General features: G+C 43.6%; 1 protein-coding gene across 13 annotated transcripts in view; it reads right to left on the bottom strand.

Moving 5' to 3' along the window:
- Positions 1 to 4,754: 4,754 nt before the first annotated feature.
- The window catches only part of LOC110525702 (membrane-associated phosphatidylinositol transfer protein 2), an 85,664-nt gene continuing 76,817 nt past the window's right edge, over positions 4,755 to 13,601 (bottom strand). For all 13 annotated transcript variants that reach the window (XM_036979803.2, XM_036979807.2, XM_036979805.2 and 10 more), the window contains 8 exons: positions 12,675 to 12,823; positions 12,456 to 12,572; positions 12,233 to 12,349; positions 11,852 to 12,000; positions 11,072 to 11,221; positions 10,763 to 10,943; positions 10,405 to 10,533; positions 4,755 to 10,290 (listed from right to left, as the gene is read on the bottom strand). In XM_036979803.2, the coding sequence (XP_036835698.1) occupies positions 9,931 to 10,290; positions 10,405 to 10,533; positions 10,763 to 10,943; positions 11,072 to 11,221; positions 11,852 to 12,000; positions 12,233 to 12,349; positions 12,456 to 12,572; positions 12,675 to 12,823 (1,352 nt within the window). In that variant the 3' untranslated portion in view covers positions 4,755 to 9,930. The remainder of the gene's footprint in view (positions 10,291 to 10,404; positions 10,534 to 10,762; positions 10,944 to 11,071; positions 11,222 to 11,851; positions 12,001 to 12,232; positions 12,350 to 12,455; positions 12,573 to 12,674; positions 12,824 to 13,601) is intronic.

The raw sequence follows: 13,601 nt of genomic DNA, 5'->3' as shown, positions 1-13,601 counted from the left end.
GGAAGGAAAAAATGAAAAAATTCAAGAACTAGTCTGGGTAGCCATTTGACTAGATGTTCAGGAGTCTTATGGCTTGGGGGTAGAAGCTGTTAAGAAGCCTCAATGCTGTCATAGTGCTAGCCTCCGTCTGTGGTGGTATGTAAACAGCTATAGACCACACTACCTCAGGCGAGCAATAGCATTTTGTCTTATGTTGTCAATGATGGGATGTTTCTTTGTTACCTAGCTCAACAAGGAATGGAAAATGAAACAAGACATAAAGCTGAGCAGATATATCTTTTGTTTTGTCCATTCTTTAGCAATGACAGATGAGCAGAAAGCCAGGCTATCCACCAAGAGGCCCCTAAGAAGGAGGAGTATGAGGCTAAGCAGAGTGTCATCTGCAGGGTGGTAGATCCTGAGACTGGACGCACCAGGTACACCAACGCTATAGACAACATGAATGTTCCCAAGGCATCTATGGCTCAGTAGTGTCTCTCTATTCCTATATGGGCTGGGTTTGTGCTGGTTTTTATGCCTTGTGTATAAAGTAAAATTATACACTGCTCAAAAAAATAAAGGGAACACTTAAACAACACAATGTAACTCCAAGTCAATCACACTTCTGTGAAATCAAACTGTCCACTTAGGAAGCAACACTGATTGACAATAAATTTCACATGCTGTTGTGCAAATGGAATAGACAACAGGTAGAAATTATAGGCAATTAGCAAGACACCACCAATAAAGGAGTGGTTCTGCAGGTGGTGACCACAGACCACTTCTCAGTTTCTATGCTTCCTGGCTGATGTTTTGGTCACTTTTGAATGCTGGCGGTGCTTTCACTCTAGTGGTAGCATGAGACGGAGACTACAACCCACACAAGTGGCTCTGGTAGTGCAGCTCATCAAGGATGGCACATCAATGTGAGCTGTGGCAAGAAGGTTTGCTGTGTCTGTCAGCGTAGTGTCCAGAGCATGGAGGCGCTACCAGGAGACAGGCCAGTACATCAGGAGACGTGGAGGAGGCCGTAGGAGGGCAACAACCCAGCAGCAGGACTGCTACCTCCGCCTTTGTGCAAGGAGGAGCACTGCCAGAGCCATGCAAAATGACCTCCAGCAGGCCACAAATGTGCATGTGTCTGCTCAAACGGTCAGTAACAGACTCCATGAGGGTGGTATGAGGGCCGACGTCCACAGGTGGGGGTTGTGCTTACAGCCCAACACCGTGCAGGACGTTTTTCATTTGCCAGAGAACACCAAGATTGGCAAATTCACCACTCCACTCTGTGCTCTTCACAGATGAAAGCAGGTTCACACTGAGCACGTGATAGACGTGACAAAGTCTGGAGACGCCGTGGAGAACGTTCTGCTGCCTGCAACATCCTCCAGCATGACCGGTTTGGCGGTGGGTCAGTCATGGTGTGGGGTGGCATTTCTTTGGGGGGCCGCACAGCCCTCCATGTGCTCGCCAGAGGTAGCCTGACTGCCATTAGGTACCAAGATGAGATCCTCAGACCCCTTGAGACCATATGCTGGTGCGGTTGGCCCTGGGTTCCTCCTAATGCAAGACAATGCTAGACCTCATGTGGCTGGAGTGTGTTAGCAGTTCCTGCAAGAGGAAGGCATTGATGCTATGGACTGGCCCGCCCGTTCCCCAGACCTGAATCCAATTGAGCACATCTGGGACATCATGTCTTGCTCCATCCACCAACGCCACGTTGCACCACAGACTGTCCAGGAGTTGGCGGATACTTTAGTCCAGGTCTGGGAGGAGATCCCTCAGGAGACCATCCGCCACCTCATCAGGAGCATGCCCAGGCGTTGTAGGGAGGTCATACGGGCACGTGGAGGCCACACACACTACTGAGCCTCATTTTTGACTTGTTTTAAGGACATTACATCAAAGTTGGATCAGCCTGTAGTGTGGCTTTCCACTTTAATTTTGAGTGTGACTCCAAATCCAGGCCTCCATGGGTTGATAAATTTGATTTCCATTGATAATTTTTGTGTGATTTTGTTGTCAGCACATTTAACTATGTAAAGAAAAAAGTATTTAATAAGAATATTTCATTCATTCAGATCTAGGATGTGTTATTTTAGTGTTCCCTTTATTTTTTTGAGCAGTGTATTATCTTTGTTTTTCAGGCTGATAAGAGGAGAAGGAGAGATCATTGAGGAGATTGTCAGTAAAGAAAGACACAAAGAGATCAACAAGGTAAATGGAAAACCATCAAAGGCCACGTAGCGGTGTGTGCTTTTGGGGGTTAAAATAAAATCTTGTCCTCTACCCCCCAAAAATGCCTACCTAACATTTACCCTAAAATCTTGTCACAGCAAGCCACAAAGTGAGACGGAAACCTCTTTCAGGAGAAACTAGGATTGAACAGGTACAGGATCACACCTGATGCCAAGGTTATGGTAGAAAGGAGAAAGGAGCAATTTATACTATTCTGTATAGATAGGACAGGAGAATCAAACTCCAGTGAATGTTTGGTTGTGACATGATCACTACATGTCTCCAAAATGAAAGTGAAAACAACCCTTTCTGTGCATATCTATGTCTATCTAGGTCACACTTTAAATTAAGTTTGGCCAGACTTGATGTTTAATTGTTCAAATTAAATGTAATAACATTCAGATTTTACTTGACCAGCATCCTTTCACCACAATTCACTTTGGACTTTCTCTGAATGCATCAGAACGGCCATGACGGCCTGACTGTCAATGTTTTATTATTCAATTCCATTATACATGCATTCAAACTGAACCCAAAAACCCAAGTCAACTGTGTAATGCTGCTTACTTTAGTTTTTTTTTTCCATGTTCACTGAACAAAAATATAAATGCAACATGTAAAGTACTGGTTCTGTGTTTCATGCACTGAAATACAAGATCCCCAAAATTGTCCATATGCACAAAAAGCTTATTTCGCTCAAATTTTGTGCAAAAATTTGATTACATCCCTGTTTGTGAGCATTTTATCCTTTGTCAAGATAATCCATCCACCTGACAGGTGTGGCATATCAAGAAGCTGATTAAACAGCATGATCATTACACAGCTGGGAACAATAAAAGGCCACTCTAAAATGTACAGTTTTGTCACACAACACAATGCTACAGATGTCTCAAGTTGAGGGAGCATGCAATTGGCCTGCTGACTGCAGGAATGTCCACAAACGGTTGCCAGATAATTGAATGTTAATTTCTCTACCATAAGCCGCCTCCAATGTCATTTTAGATAATTTGGCAGTATGTCCAACCAGCCTCACAACCGCAGAACACATGTAACCATGCCAGCCCAGGACCTCCACATCCGGCTTCTTAACCTATGGGATCGTCAGTAATAAAGCCACTTTTGTGGGGAAAAACTCATTCTGATTCATAGGCCCACCCACTGGGAAGCCAGGCCCATCCACACCTGGGCCCCTGGCCAATTATGTGAAATCCATAGATTAGAGTCTAAAGAATTTATTTCAATTGACTGATTTACGAATAAACTCAGCAAAAAAAAAGAAACGGCCCCTTTTCAGGACCCTGTCTTTCAAAGATAATTTGTAAAAATCCAAATAACTTCACAGATCTTCATTGTAAAGGGTTTAAACACTGTTTCCCATGCTTGTTCAATGAACCATAAACAATTAATGAACATGCACCTGTAGAAAGGTCGTTAAGACACTAACAGCTTAAAGACGGTAGGCAATTAAGGTCACAGTTATGAATACATAGGACACTAATGAAGCCTTTCTACTGACTCTGAAAAACACCAAAAGAAAGATGCCCAGGGTTCCTGCTCATCTGCGTGAATGTGCCTTAGGCATGCTGCAAGGAGGCATGAGGACTGCAGATGTGACCAGGGCAATAAATTGCAATGTCCGTAATGTGAGACACCTAAGACAGTGCTACAGGGAGACAGGACGGACAGCTGATCGTCCTCGCAGTGGCAGACCACGTGTAACAACACCTGCACAGGATCGGTACATCGGAACATCACACCATCACACAGGTACAGGATGGCAACAACAACTGCCCGAGTTACACCAGGAACGCACAATCCCTCCATCAGTGCTCAGACTGTCCGCAATTGGCTTAGAGAGGCTGGACTGAGGGCTTGTATTCCTGTTGTAAGGCAGGTCCTCACCAGACATCACCAGCAACGACATCGCCTATGGGCACAAACCCACCGTCGTTGGACCAGACAGGACTGGCAAAAAGTGTTTTTCACGTCTGGGACCTGTTGGATCGTAGGGAGAGGGCTAGGGTCATTCCCCCCAGAAATGTCCGGGAACTTGCAGGTGCCTTGGTGGAAGAGTGGGGTAACATCTCACAGCAATAACTGGCAAATCAGGTGCAATCCATGAGGAGATGCACTGCAGTACTTAATGCAGCTGGTGGCCACACCAGATACTGACTGTTACTTTTGATTTCGACCCCCCCTTTGTTCAGGGACACGTTATTAAATTTCTGTTCGTCACATCTGTGGAACTTGTTCAGTTTATGTCTCAGTTGTTGAATATTATGTTCATACAAATGTTAAGTTTGATTAAAATAAACACAGTTGACAGTGAGAGGACGTATCTTTTTTTGCTGAGTTTATGAACTATAACTCATTAAAATCTTAGAAATTAGTGCATGTTGCGTTTATATTTTTGCTCAGTATAATAGTCTTTTTGGGGGGGATAATTATCCTTGACCATTGCTGTGTGCATCAGATATTTACTATTTCAGTCTTACACCTGTCATTAAAAGAATGTTGAGACAAGAACACACATTTCATTTCTGTTCTTCATACTTACTTTATACACTGTACATGGAAACACAAAGAATGGGTAAAATAACTGTCTAAAACTTCAGAGTAATACAAAGTATGTTGATACTGTATATAGCCAAGATATTGGGACATTTTTACAGCCAGGTAAGGTCATTTTGATGGGATCAAATTCAGTCAGCATTGCCATTTCAATAAGCGTGAGATGAAACATTTTTTAAGTGCAGAGTGGAGGCTTGATATGATACGGGTGCAAGTAGTTTTATTTGTAATATATTCCTATGTACATTTATACTATTTCCCTGTCGATACAACCAACCAGACATAAAAGTCATACCAACGTCTCATTGGTAAATAATGGTCATTTTCAGTGACCATACAGCAAATTCTACTGGAGGATTATTCCAGAGGCATGAGTCATAACAGGGAAACAGCAAATTTAAGGCAAAAAGGGAAATGTACTGTAAGGCCTGTGGTAATATCTGGATTTGCCAGTAGGATAACTATGGGGATTGTTTTTGTGTAGAGGTGTCTTGAGTTTAACTGATGATTGACACCTGGAGAATGTAAAGGTAGATCTGTGCAATGTCCAGTTGACTGATACAGTATCTCTGGAGCAGGATGATGCTTTAAAGAGCAGCCATGTAATAATTGTTAGAAGGGTGCATGTTTTCTTTTAGCTGGATGTGCTAAACTGTCTTATCCAATTTCACTGTCAGGATGCACAGAAGGACTCAGTGTTATCTACAGAGAAATCCATGTGGGTTGCCCTTAGAGTTATGTGCTACTTAAAGAAAAGGTAACCATATCATATGAACAGAGACTTGAAGCATAATGCAGTATCAGTTAAAACTGCATTCCTTTACCACACAAGCCCCTCCAGCTCAACTGACTGCATATTTACCATGCCTGTTGCATGTTTGTGTATTTGGGGCAATGCTTTCAGAGTCCCCCTGGAATGTGCCTATAGTCGGAAATTGAACAGGAATAGCATGATCTCATATATGTATGAGATTAATTGGTGGTTATCTAAGGATTCTAGAACATTGGGTTCACAATAGCCTCGTTCAAACCTTGTGCTAACATGCAAGTTTTATGATTTGATCAATATGATCCAATCACTATCTGATCAAGGTTTGTCGCTTCTAGATATTGTATTACAATGAGGGAGTTCTGTTAACCTGAGCTTCGGTGCACTGGTCTATGGCTCGTGAACGGGCAAAAGCGATGAGGGAGGAGCGCCCTTCTAAAAATTGAACAGTAATCTGCGCAGCTCGGCCATGTTTTCAACAAGGAAGCATGCTGTATCATCCAGAAACATACAGCTCTTTTTCCTAAAATATATGTTAAACTTTTCAAACTAGTTTTCATTGGGAAGGCAATCACATTCACAAAGCAATCACTTTTGCATGCAAAAACACAGAATCCTACTCATTACTTCACGTGCCTTATCTAGCCTAGGCTACATCACTTCTGTTTTGAGCAGACTGCAAACTCCTCCCACTGGGGGTAAACCTGGCCAAATAATTGAATCCCATCAATGGCTGCATTTACACAGGCAGCCCAATTCTGATATTTTTTCATCTAATTGGTCTTTTGACCAATCACATAAGAAAACGATCTGATGTCATTGGTCAAAAGACTAATTAGTGTATTTTTTGTTGTTGTTGAATTGGGCTGCCTGTCTAAACGCAGCCAAAGTGCCTCATCCTGCCACTGTGTTCGCATTGTGAACAGATTAGCAGGTGCCTCCCAGTATGCAAAATATTTGACTGCTATTCTTTCAAAAATATTTATTTATTTATTTTAAGACAATTACTGATGCCATAAATCAACCGTGATACCTGTCAATAATTTGAGGCCGTTATTACGATGATTTGACCATCCAGATCTGTTTACCCTTGATTGATATTCAGACACAATGTGTGCTTAATTACCTACGGAGGTGATCAGGAAGGTCTGATGACAATCAGAATGTGAACAAGATCAGGACAAAGTGTGAACGTTAGTGCCAGGTTGGCTGTGTTCGCACAGGCAGCCCACTTCTGATCTTTTTTACAATTTGGTCTTTTGACCAATTAGATCAGCTCTATTTCCCTTAATTGTCCAAAAGATCAGAATGAGTCTGCCTGTGTAAATACAGCAGTTTAAATAGGGCTATAGACAGTCTGGTGCCTCATTCATTCCCTACCAGAGCAATCTGTTTAGATTGAGACGACCCCACTTCACCATGATGGTCCTCCCTCCCCATATATCCCTCACACAGTCTTCCTTATTTTCCCAGGATCACATAAGCAATGTAATAACAGTTCAACCAAGATGCCATTTGTCGAAACAATTTTCTATGATCATGTTTATACCCGTATGTCTCAAATCACACGGCACCAAGACATTCTGTTTCTCTACTTCTGCATGTGCCTGCTTAACTGATTGTCGATGCATTGTGGAATTCTTTCTCTATGGTGGATCTGCTGCTGTGGCATGCGTGTGGGTAATATTGAACCTTTTCACTAACATTTCAATTCTCATTGGTCGATTACTGTTATAGTTCTACACAGGTTTGAAACAAGGTAGTACAAATCATTTGAATGATAAACTGACGGTCAATCATCTTAAATTATTAATCAACATTATTGAACAAATCTGAACTCTGTGTTCCTACTTTCCAAAGCATATTCTTTACATTATCTACAAACTGTTCATCGGAGGCTTCAACAAATGACTTCCAATTGAACCTAAATAGTATTGTCTATGTGCATAATCATTCAGTGCCTTATTTACAGCTTAGGAAGTGATTGTATTTCATATTTTCTAAATACATGGTACTGTGCTTTCGGAAAGTATTCAGACCCCTTGACTTTTTACACATTGTTACGTTACAGCCTTTTTCTCAAATTGATTCAATGGTTGTTTTCCCGTCATCAATCTACACACATATTCCGTAATGACAAAGGAAAAACAGGTTGTGTGCAAATAAAAAAAACAAATATAAAATGTAAATGTTTTACAAGTATTCAGACCCTTTACTCAGTACTTTGTTAAAGCACCTTTGGCAGTGATTACAGCCTCGAGTCTTCTTGGGTATGGCACTACACGCTTGGCACACCTGTATTTGGGGAGTTTCTCCCATTCTTCTCTGCAGATCCTCTCAAGCTCTGTCAGGTTGGATGGGGAGCGTTGCTGCACAGCTATCTTCAGGTCTCTCCTGTTGGAAGGTTAACCTTCACCCGAATCTGAGGTCCTGAGCGCTCTGGAGCAGGTTTTCATCAAGGATCTCTCTGTACTTTGCTCCGTTCAGCTTTCTCTCGATCCTGACTAGTCTCCCAGTCCCTGCCGCTGAAAAACATCTCCACAGCATGATGCTGCCACCACCATGCTTCACCGTAGGGATGGTGCCAGGATTCCTCCAGATGTGACCTTTGGCATTCAGGCCAAAGAGTTCAATATTGGTTTCATCAGACCAGGGAATCTTGTTTATCATGGTCTAAGAGTCCTTTAGGTGCCTTTTGTCAAACTACAAACAGGCTGTCCTGTGCTTTTTTACTGGCTTCCGTTGCACTGTGGGAACTTATATATGTGCCTTTCCAAATCATGTCCAATCAATTGAATTTACAGGTGGGCTCCAATCAAGTTGTAGAAACATCTCAAGGATAAGCAATGGAAAAAGGATGCACCTGAGCTGACAGCAAAGGGTCTGAATACTTATGTCCTTTACATTTTTTACATTTGCAAACATTTCTAAAAACCTGTTTTCACTTTGTCATTATGGTGTGTGTAGATTGATCCATTTTAGATTAACAAAATGTGGCAAAAGTCAAGGGGTCTGAATAGTTTCCGAATGCACTGTAATAATAGCAGATAATGCAAATCACAAGACTTGTATTAATGTATCAGTCAATCTGGTAGAAATACAATACTGTGCAAGGCAAATACCTCTGCTGTGTATTGGCTGCTGCGAATGATTGCTTGAGAAAACAACCTAGAAAATGAAACACTATGTAGTTAACAGAACTAAAACACTTAAGTTCACAAAAAAAGTATATATACATTTATATCTATCAAAAAATAATTAAAAAGTGTATCCTGATTGTGAATCTCCTCCGTGTGAAGAGGATACTAGATAATGGCCCCTTGGTAGACCTGACCCCAGCTCAACAAACAATATTATAGACAAGCCTTGATCATCTTCAACTATACAATCAATCATCCCAAACGAGGACCACAGAGCAGTTTCAGCCTGTCTCAAAGGACATCTTGGATTCAGCTTATCCCTTCACATATAGTATACAATTTCATACGGCCTACTTTGGCACATCACCTTACAGTAATACAAGTTTGCCCTGAAAGTGATATCTATAAATATACCTGTTGTGTAGGTAATGATTGCAGTGGCCTATAGCTAATGTAACATTCTGTATGATAGCACAGACAATAATTGGGTTCTCAACTGTAACCAAAGAGCAATTGGTACACAAACCTGGAAGTATTGCAGTATCTGAAGAAATGCCATGATTCTATATTGGCTGTATTTGTGTGGTTCTGGGAGACTGTAGACTGCCATGGTGCAAGGAGGATAAAACACACCTGTATAGCCCAGGGTGGAAGATGGGGAACATTGATCTATCAGGACTTAACCCAAACCTGCAGCATGGGGGCGCTGAATTACCAGAGAATGGAACCAGCTCCACTCTGAAGCCCCAGTCCAGGACACACACTATGTATGTATGTATATGGTATTACAGACATTGATAAATAAACACTAAAACAATATGCAACTTTTTCTTTAGCAACTTTTGCTATTGTTGGCCAATGGTTTGTGTGTTGTGCATGCATGTTCCTTGCTTAAATAAGATGCTTCTTAAAAGGCTTTTCTCCATTGTATCACTGTCTGAAGTAAAAAGAGCCTCTGACCGTATATTTTTGTTGATTCAGATGGTGTCGCTTTACAAAGACTGGTTCGTAGCACCTAAGGTTTTCAATGCTGTATTCTCTCATTCTACTTCCTGTCTATATATAGAGCCTTGAAAGCCTACTTTAAGCAATACTCCCATCTTGAAATTACTTGTCATCTCAATTTTAATTTATTTTATTATTTTGCAGCCTTTCCCTCCTTTCTCATTTTCATCCTCTTCTCTAACTTTACACACTCTCCTTATCCTTCCTCTCTTATCTACCTCTCCAACCCTACTTTGGGTTGAAAATCCCAGGTTCCAGCTTTGTGCTGCCACTGCGGCCCCAGCAGCCTGCTGCCATGCTCATGCTGCGCTGGGCTGGTCCCGGGCCGTGCTGGCTGTGGCTGTGGCTGTCTGACTGGCTCTGTGTGCGCTCTGGTCTGCTGTGGCCGCTGCCGGTGGACGAGCTGGGGGCCGGCTGGGCGGAAATGGTGCGCAGCAGGTGGTTGCGCTTCCGCAGAAAGTCGCTTTTTGCACCCAGACCAAAGCTGCCTTTCCGTAGGACCATGCGGGCACTGCTGGTCTTTGGTGGCCGGGAGCGCTGGTTGTACTCCAGCTGAGAGAGGTGGGTCGCATAGCCCTCAGTAATGAACTGTTGGGACAGGCAGGGGAAAGAGACAGTCATAAAATGTAATGGCGTGCTGCATATAGTAAACTTCAGGGCTAGGACTAAACTCAAAATGTCAGAAGTGCATGTGTATCGTACCTGGCACTGAGCTTGCATCTTCTTGGAGGGTCGGCCAATGATGTAGATCTGGGAGGGAGAGAGGCCGATGGAGGTGTAGACAGAAATGTCTTTGGTAGAACCGTAGCCAGCAAAGATCTTCATGTGAGCCTGTGGAACCAGAAAATTACATGTCATCTATAAATTCTGACCAAGACAACTTATTTTCTTGAAAATCTCTCATTATCTTTTTGTTTGCCCCATCTCCTCAATCATCTCTTCTCCCTTCATTGTCCCCCATCATGCATTTTGCACAATTCCCCTTAGCCCTCAACTACTTTTGAACCCACCTTCAATCCCCTCCAGAAACCCACCACCCAACCCCCACTCCCATCCTGACCTCCATGAGTGACTTGAGGAAGTTGGCCTTGTGTCTGAGTGGGTCGTGGACCAGGCCGTCACAGAAGGAGACGATGCCATGGGGAAAGTTATGTTGAGACAGCCAGGCCACCACTCTCTGCTTCTGCATGTCTGGACGCCCTGTCACATAGACGATCAGATAGCCCAGGTCCTGCCAGTGCCTGGAAAGAAATCCAATAGTATAAGAAAGAGTGGAGAGAGTGCAATACAACTATAGAAACAAAAACAGAGATCAATCATTTTGGTGGTTATGACTATCCACCAAGTGATGATGCCAGGTGCATATTACCTGACCACGTCGACTGCTCCGGCGCGCACTTTGGGGTCGCTCCCCATGATGGACACACTGGCAGCAAATGAGCCGTCTATACTGAACACCACAAACTCTGTCCCACGGGGAAGCACTGTCAGGTAGCTGTCTGCAAATGTGTGGTCCCCCCTGGCAGTGATGGGACACAAAATCATTTCATGATGGAGGAGGAGAGACTGTTACAAATGGAAAGAAATTAAGAAACAGAATAAAAAAATATATTAGAGAAATGTAAAAGCGAGGTCACCACGTATCAGGCCTCAGGACTGGATTGGCTGAAAGAGGTCATAGAAGAACGTGCCATAGATGCCAGTCTCACCTGACCTCCAGTTTGACCAGATAGACACCAACCCCCAGTCTCACCTGACCTCCAGTTTGACCGGATAGACACCAACCCCCAGTCTCACCTGACCTCCAGTTTGACCGGATAGACACCAACCCCCAGTCTCACCTGACCACCAGTTTGACCGGATAGACACCAACCCCCAGTCTCACCTGACCACCAGTTTGACCGGATAGACACCAACCCCCAGTCTCACCTGACCACCAGTTTGACCGGATAGACACCAACCCCCAGTCTCACCTGACCACCAGTTTGACCGGATAGACACCAACCCCCAGTCTCACCTGACCACCAGTTTGACCGGATAGACACCAACCCCCAGTCTCACCTGACCACCAGTTTGACCGGATAGACACCAACCCCCAGTCTCATCTGACCACCAGTTTGACCGGATAAACACCAACCCCCAGTCTCACCTGACCACCAGTTTGACCGGATAGACACCAACCCCCAGCCGTTTGCTCTCTGGGATGATGAAGTACACGCGGCCGCTGCTGTTGGTCAGCTCCGTGTCAAAGTACACCCAGTCTCCAGATGGGGGCTGGGTCATGATGTGGATGTCCACCTGTAAACAAAGAGATATACAACAACTATGAACACAAACACATAGGATTTGCACATACATGTGCTGTGTGTTGGATTGAAAACAAATACAGATATGACTCATGGATGGAGGAATTAGTACATAAGATGGGAGGTATATACATATTTGTATATAGGCCTTTGTGTTACACACATACTGTTTTCTTTGTTGTAATGATAAATAAAAATAATGATTGCTCAGAGAGAGGGCCCACCTTCTCCCCTGTCAATGTGACCATGTCAAGAGGTCCGTACATGAAGCGGCCAGTCACAACCTGCTGCCCATCTTCTGTGAACACTGCATCGTTCACACGGTGATTGGCTGTCACATTCTGTCAAAGACACACACTCATGAATAGATTGAGACAATTACAATGTTAGCCTATAGAATGAATCTCTTCAAGTGGTCAACACTGTTCTGATTGGACCAGACCGTACCCTGATCTTGACGTGGGTTCTCTTCCTGAGCCACTTCTCCCGAGGTTTGGATGGAGTGAACTCTGACACCTCCTTACCATCCAGCTCCAGTATGCTGGAGTTTTCATGCCTCATCACCTAAAAGAAACATATAGATGACCCCATACCTACTCATCATGCCTAGACTAGTGTAAAGGGGGCGAGAAGCACAGGCCATGGATGTTTGGGGGGCGAGTTTACCTGTCGCAGCAGGAAGGACACTACATCCGTGGACTCCCAGTAGGATGCATGGAAGAGGTGCGGTAGTGCCACCGTGGGGAAGGCTGTCAGGGCATCAGGGCAGTACAAGGCAAAGTCCATACGCTTGGTTCCCCACCAACGGGCTGCGACTGCACGGTGAGAGGGGGTACATGGGTAAGCGTGGGGTGGCATGGGGGCAGAGGGGCAAAAACATCCCAATACACACCCCTGGAAAGGTAAAAACATTAACCGTTTGAAGGAAGACTGCATTCATTCATAAACCACTATCAAAGCCCAGATAGTCCACAGCAGTTCCTCAGCTAGAAGGGAAGTAAGACAGGAGTTGAAGAGTGTTACTCCCAGCTGACAAAGCTTTGAAACAAATACAGGAGGGAAGATAATGTTTATGCAATAATTATATTGTTAAAGTTAGTACAAGAAACATGAGTCAATGTTAAAGCAGCATAGTTATTTGTATTAGTATATGAAACATGAAGAAACGGGAAGATGGGATTAAAAAGACACCAAATAAAACTTAACTAAGTGGATTCACACTGGGACTGTCACTGATCAATTCATGTTTGCCTCCAGAACAGGCCGGGACAAAAATATCTGTTGAACCTTATCTGTTACAGTGTCCATAGGGCTCCACCACATGGCAGTGGTAAAATGGTGTGATGGTTTTGTAAACATATCTTCCATTTTGTTGGTGGTGGACTTCTCATGAACTCACCTATGTTCAATGGTGTTAACTGTGAGGCAGAGACTGGTAAATTGGGCCAGTAGCCTTCCCGCTATATCATTTGGATGATGGGTATGTTACACTTTTAAAGTGTAAAGTTTGTTGGGACTATTGTATACAATATACATATTCCACCAGGGAAGAGGGTTGGGGTCAGTCCTTTCAGAGCAGAGTTCATCATAGAA

Source organism: Oncorhynchus mykiss, chromosome 6 (genome assembly GCF_057628025.1).
Source record: "Oncorhynchus mykiss isolate SJ-2025 chromosome 6, ASM5762802v1, whole genome shotgun sequence".
Classification (NCBI taxonomy): Eukaryota; Metazoa; Chordata; class Actinopteri; order Salmoniformes; family Salmonidae; genus Oncorhynchus; species Oncorhynchus mykiss.
Note: the sequence above shows the minus strand (reverse complement) of the source record. Positions and strands in the feature narration are given on the sequence as shown.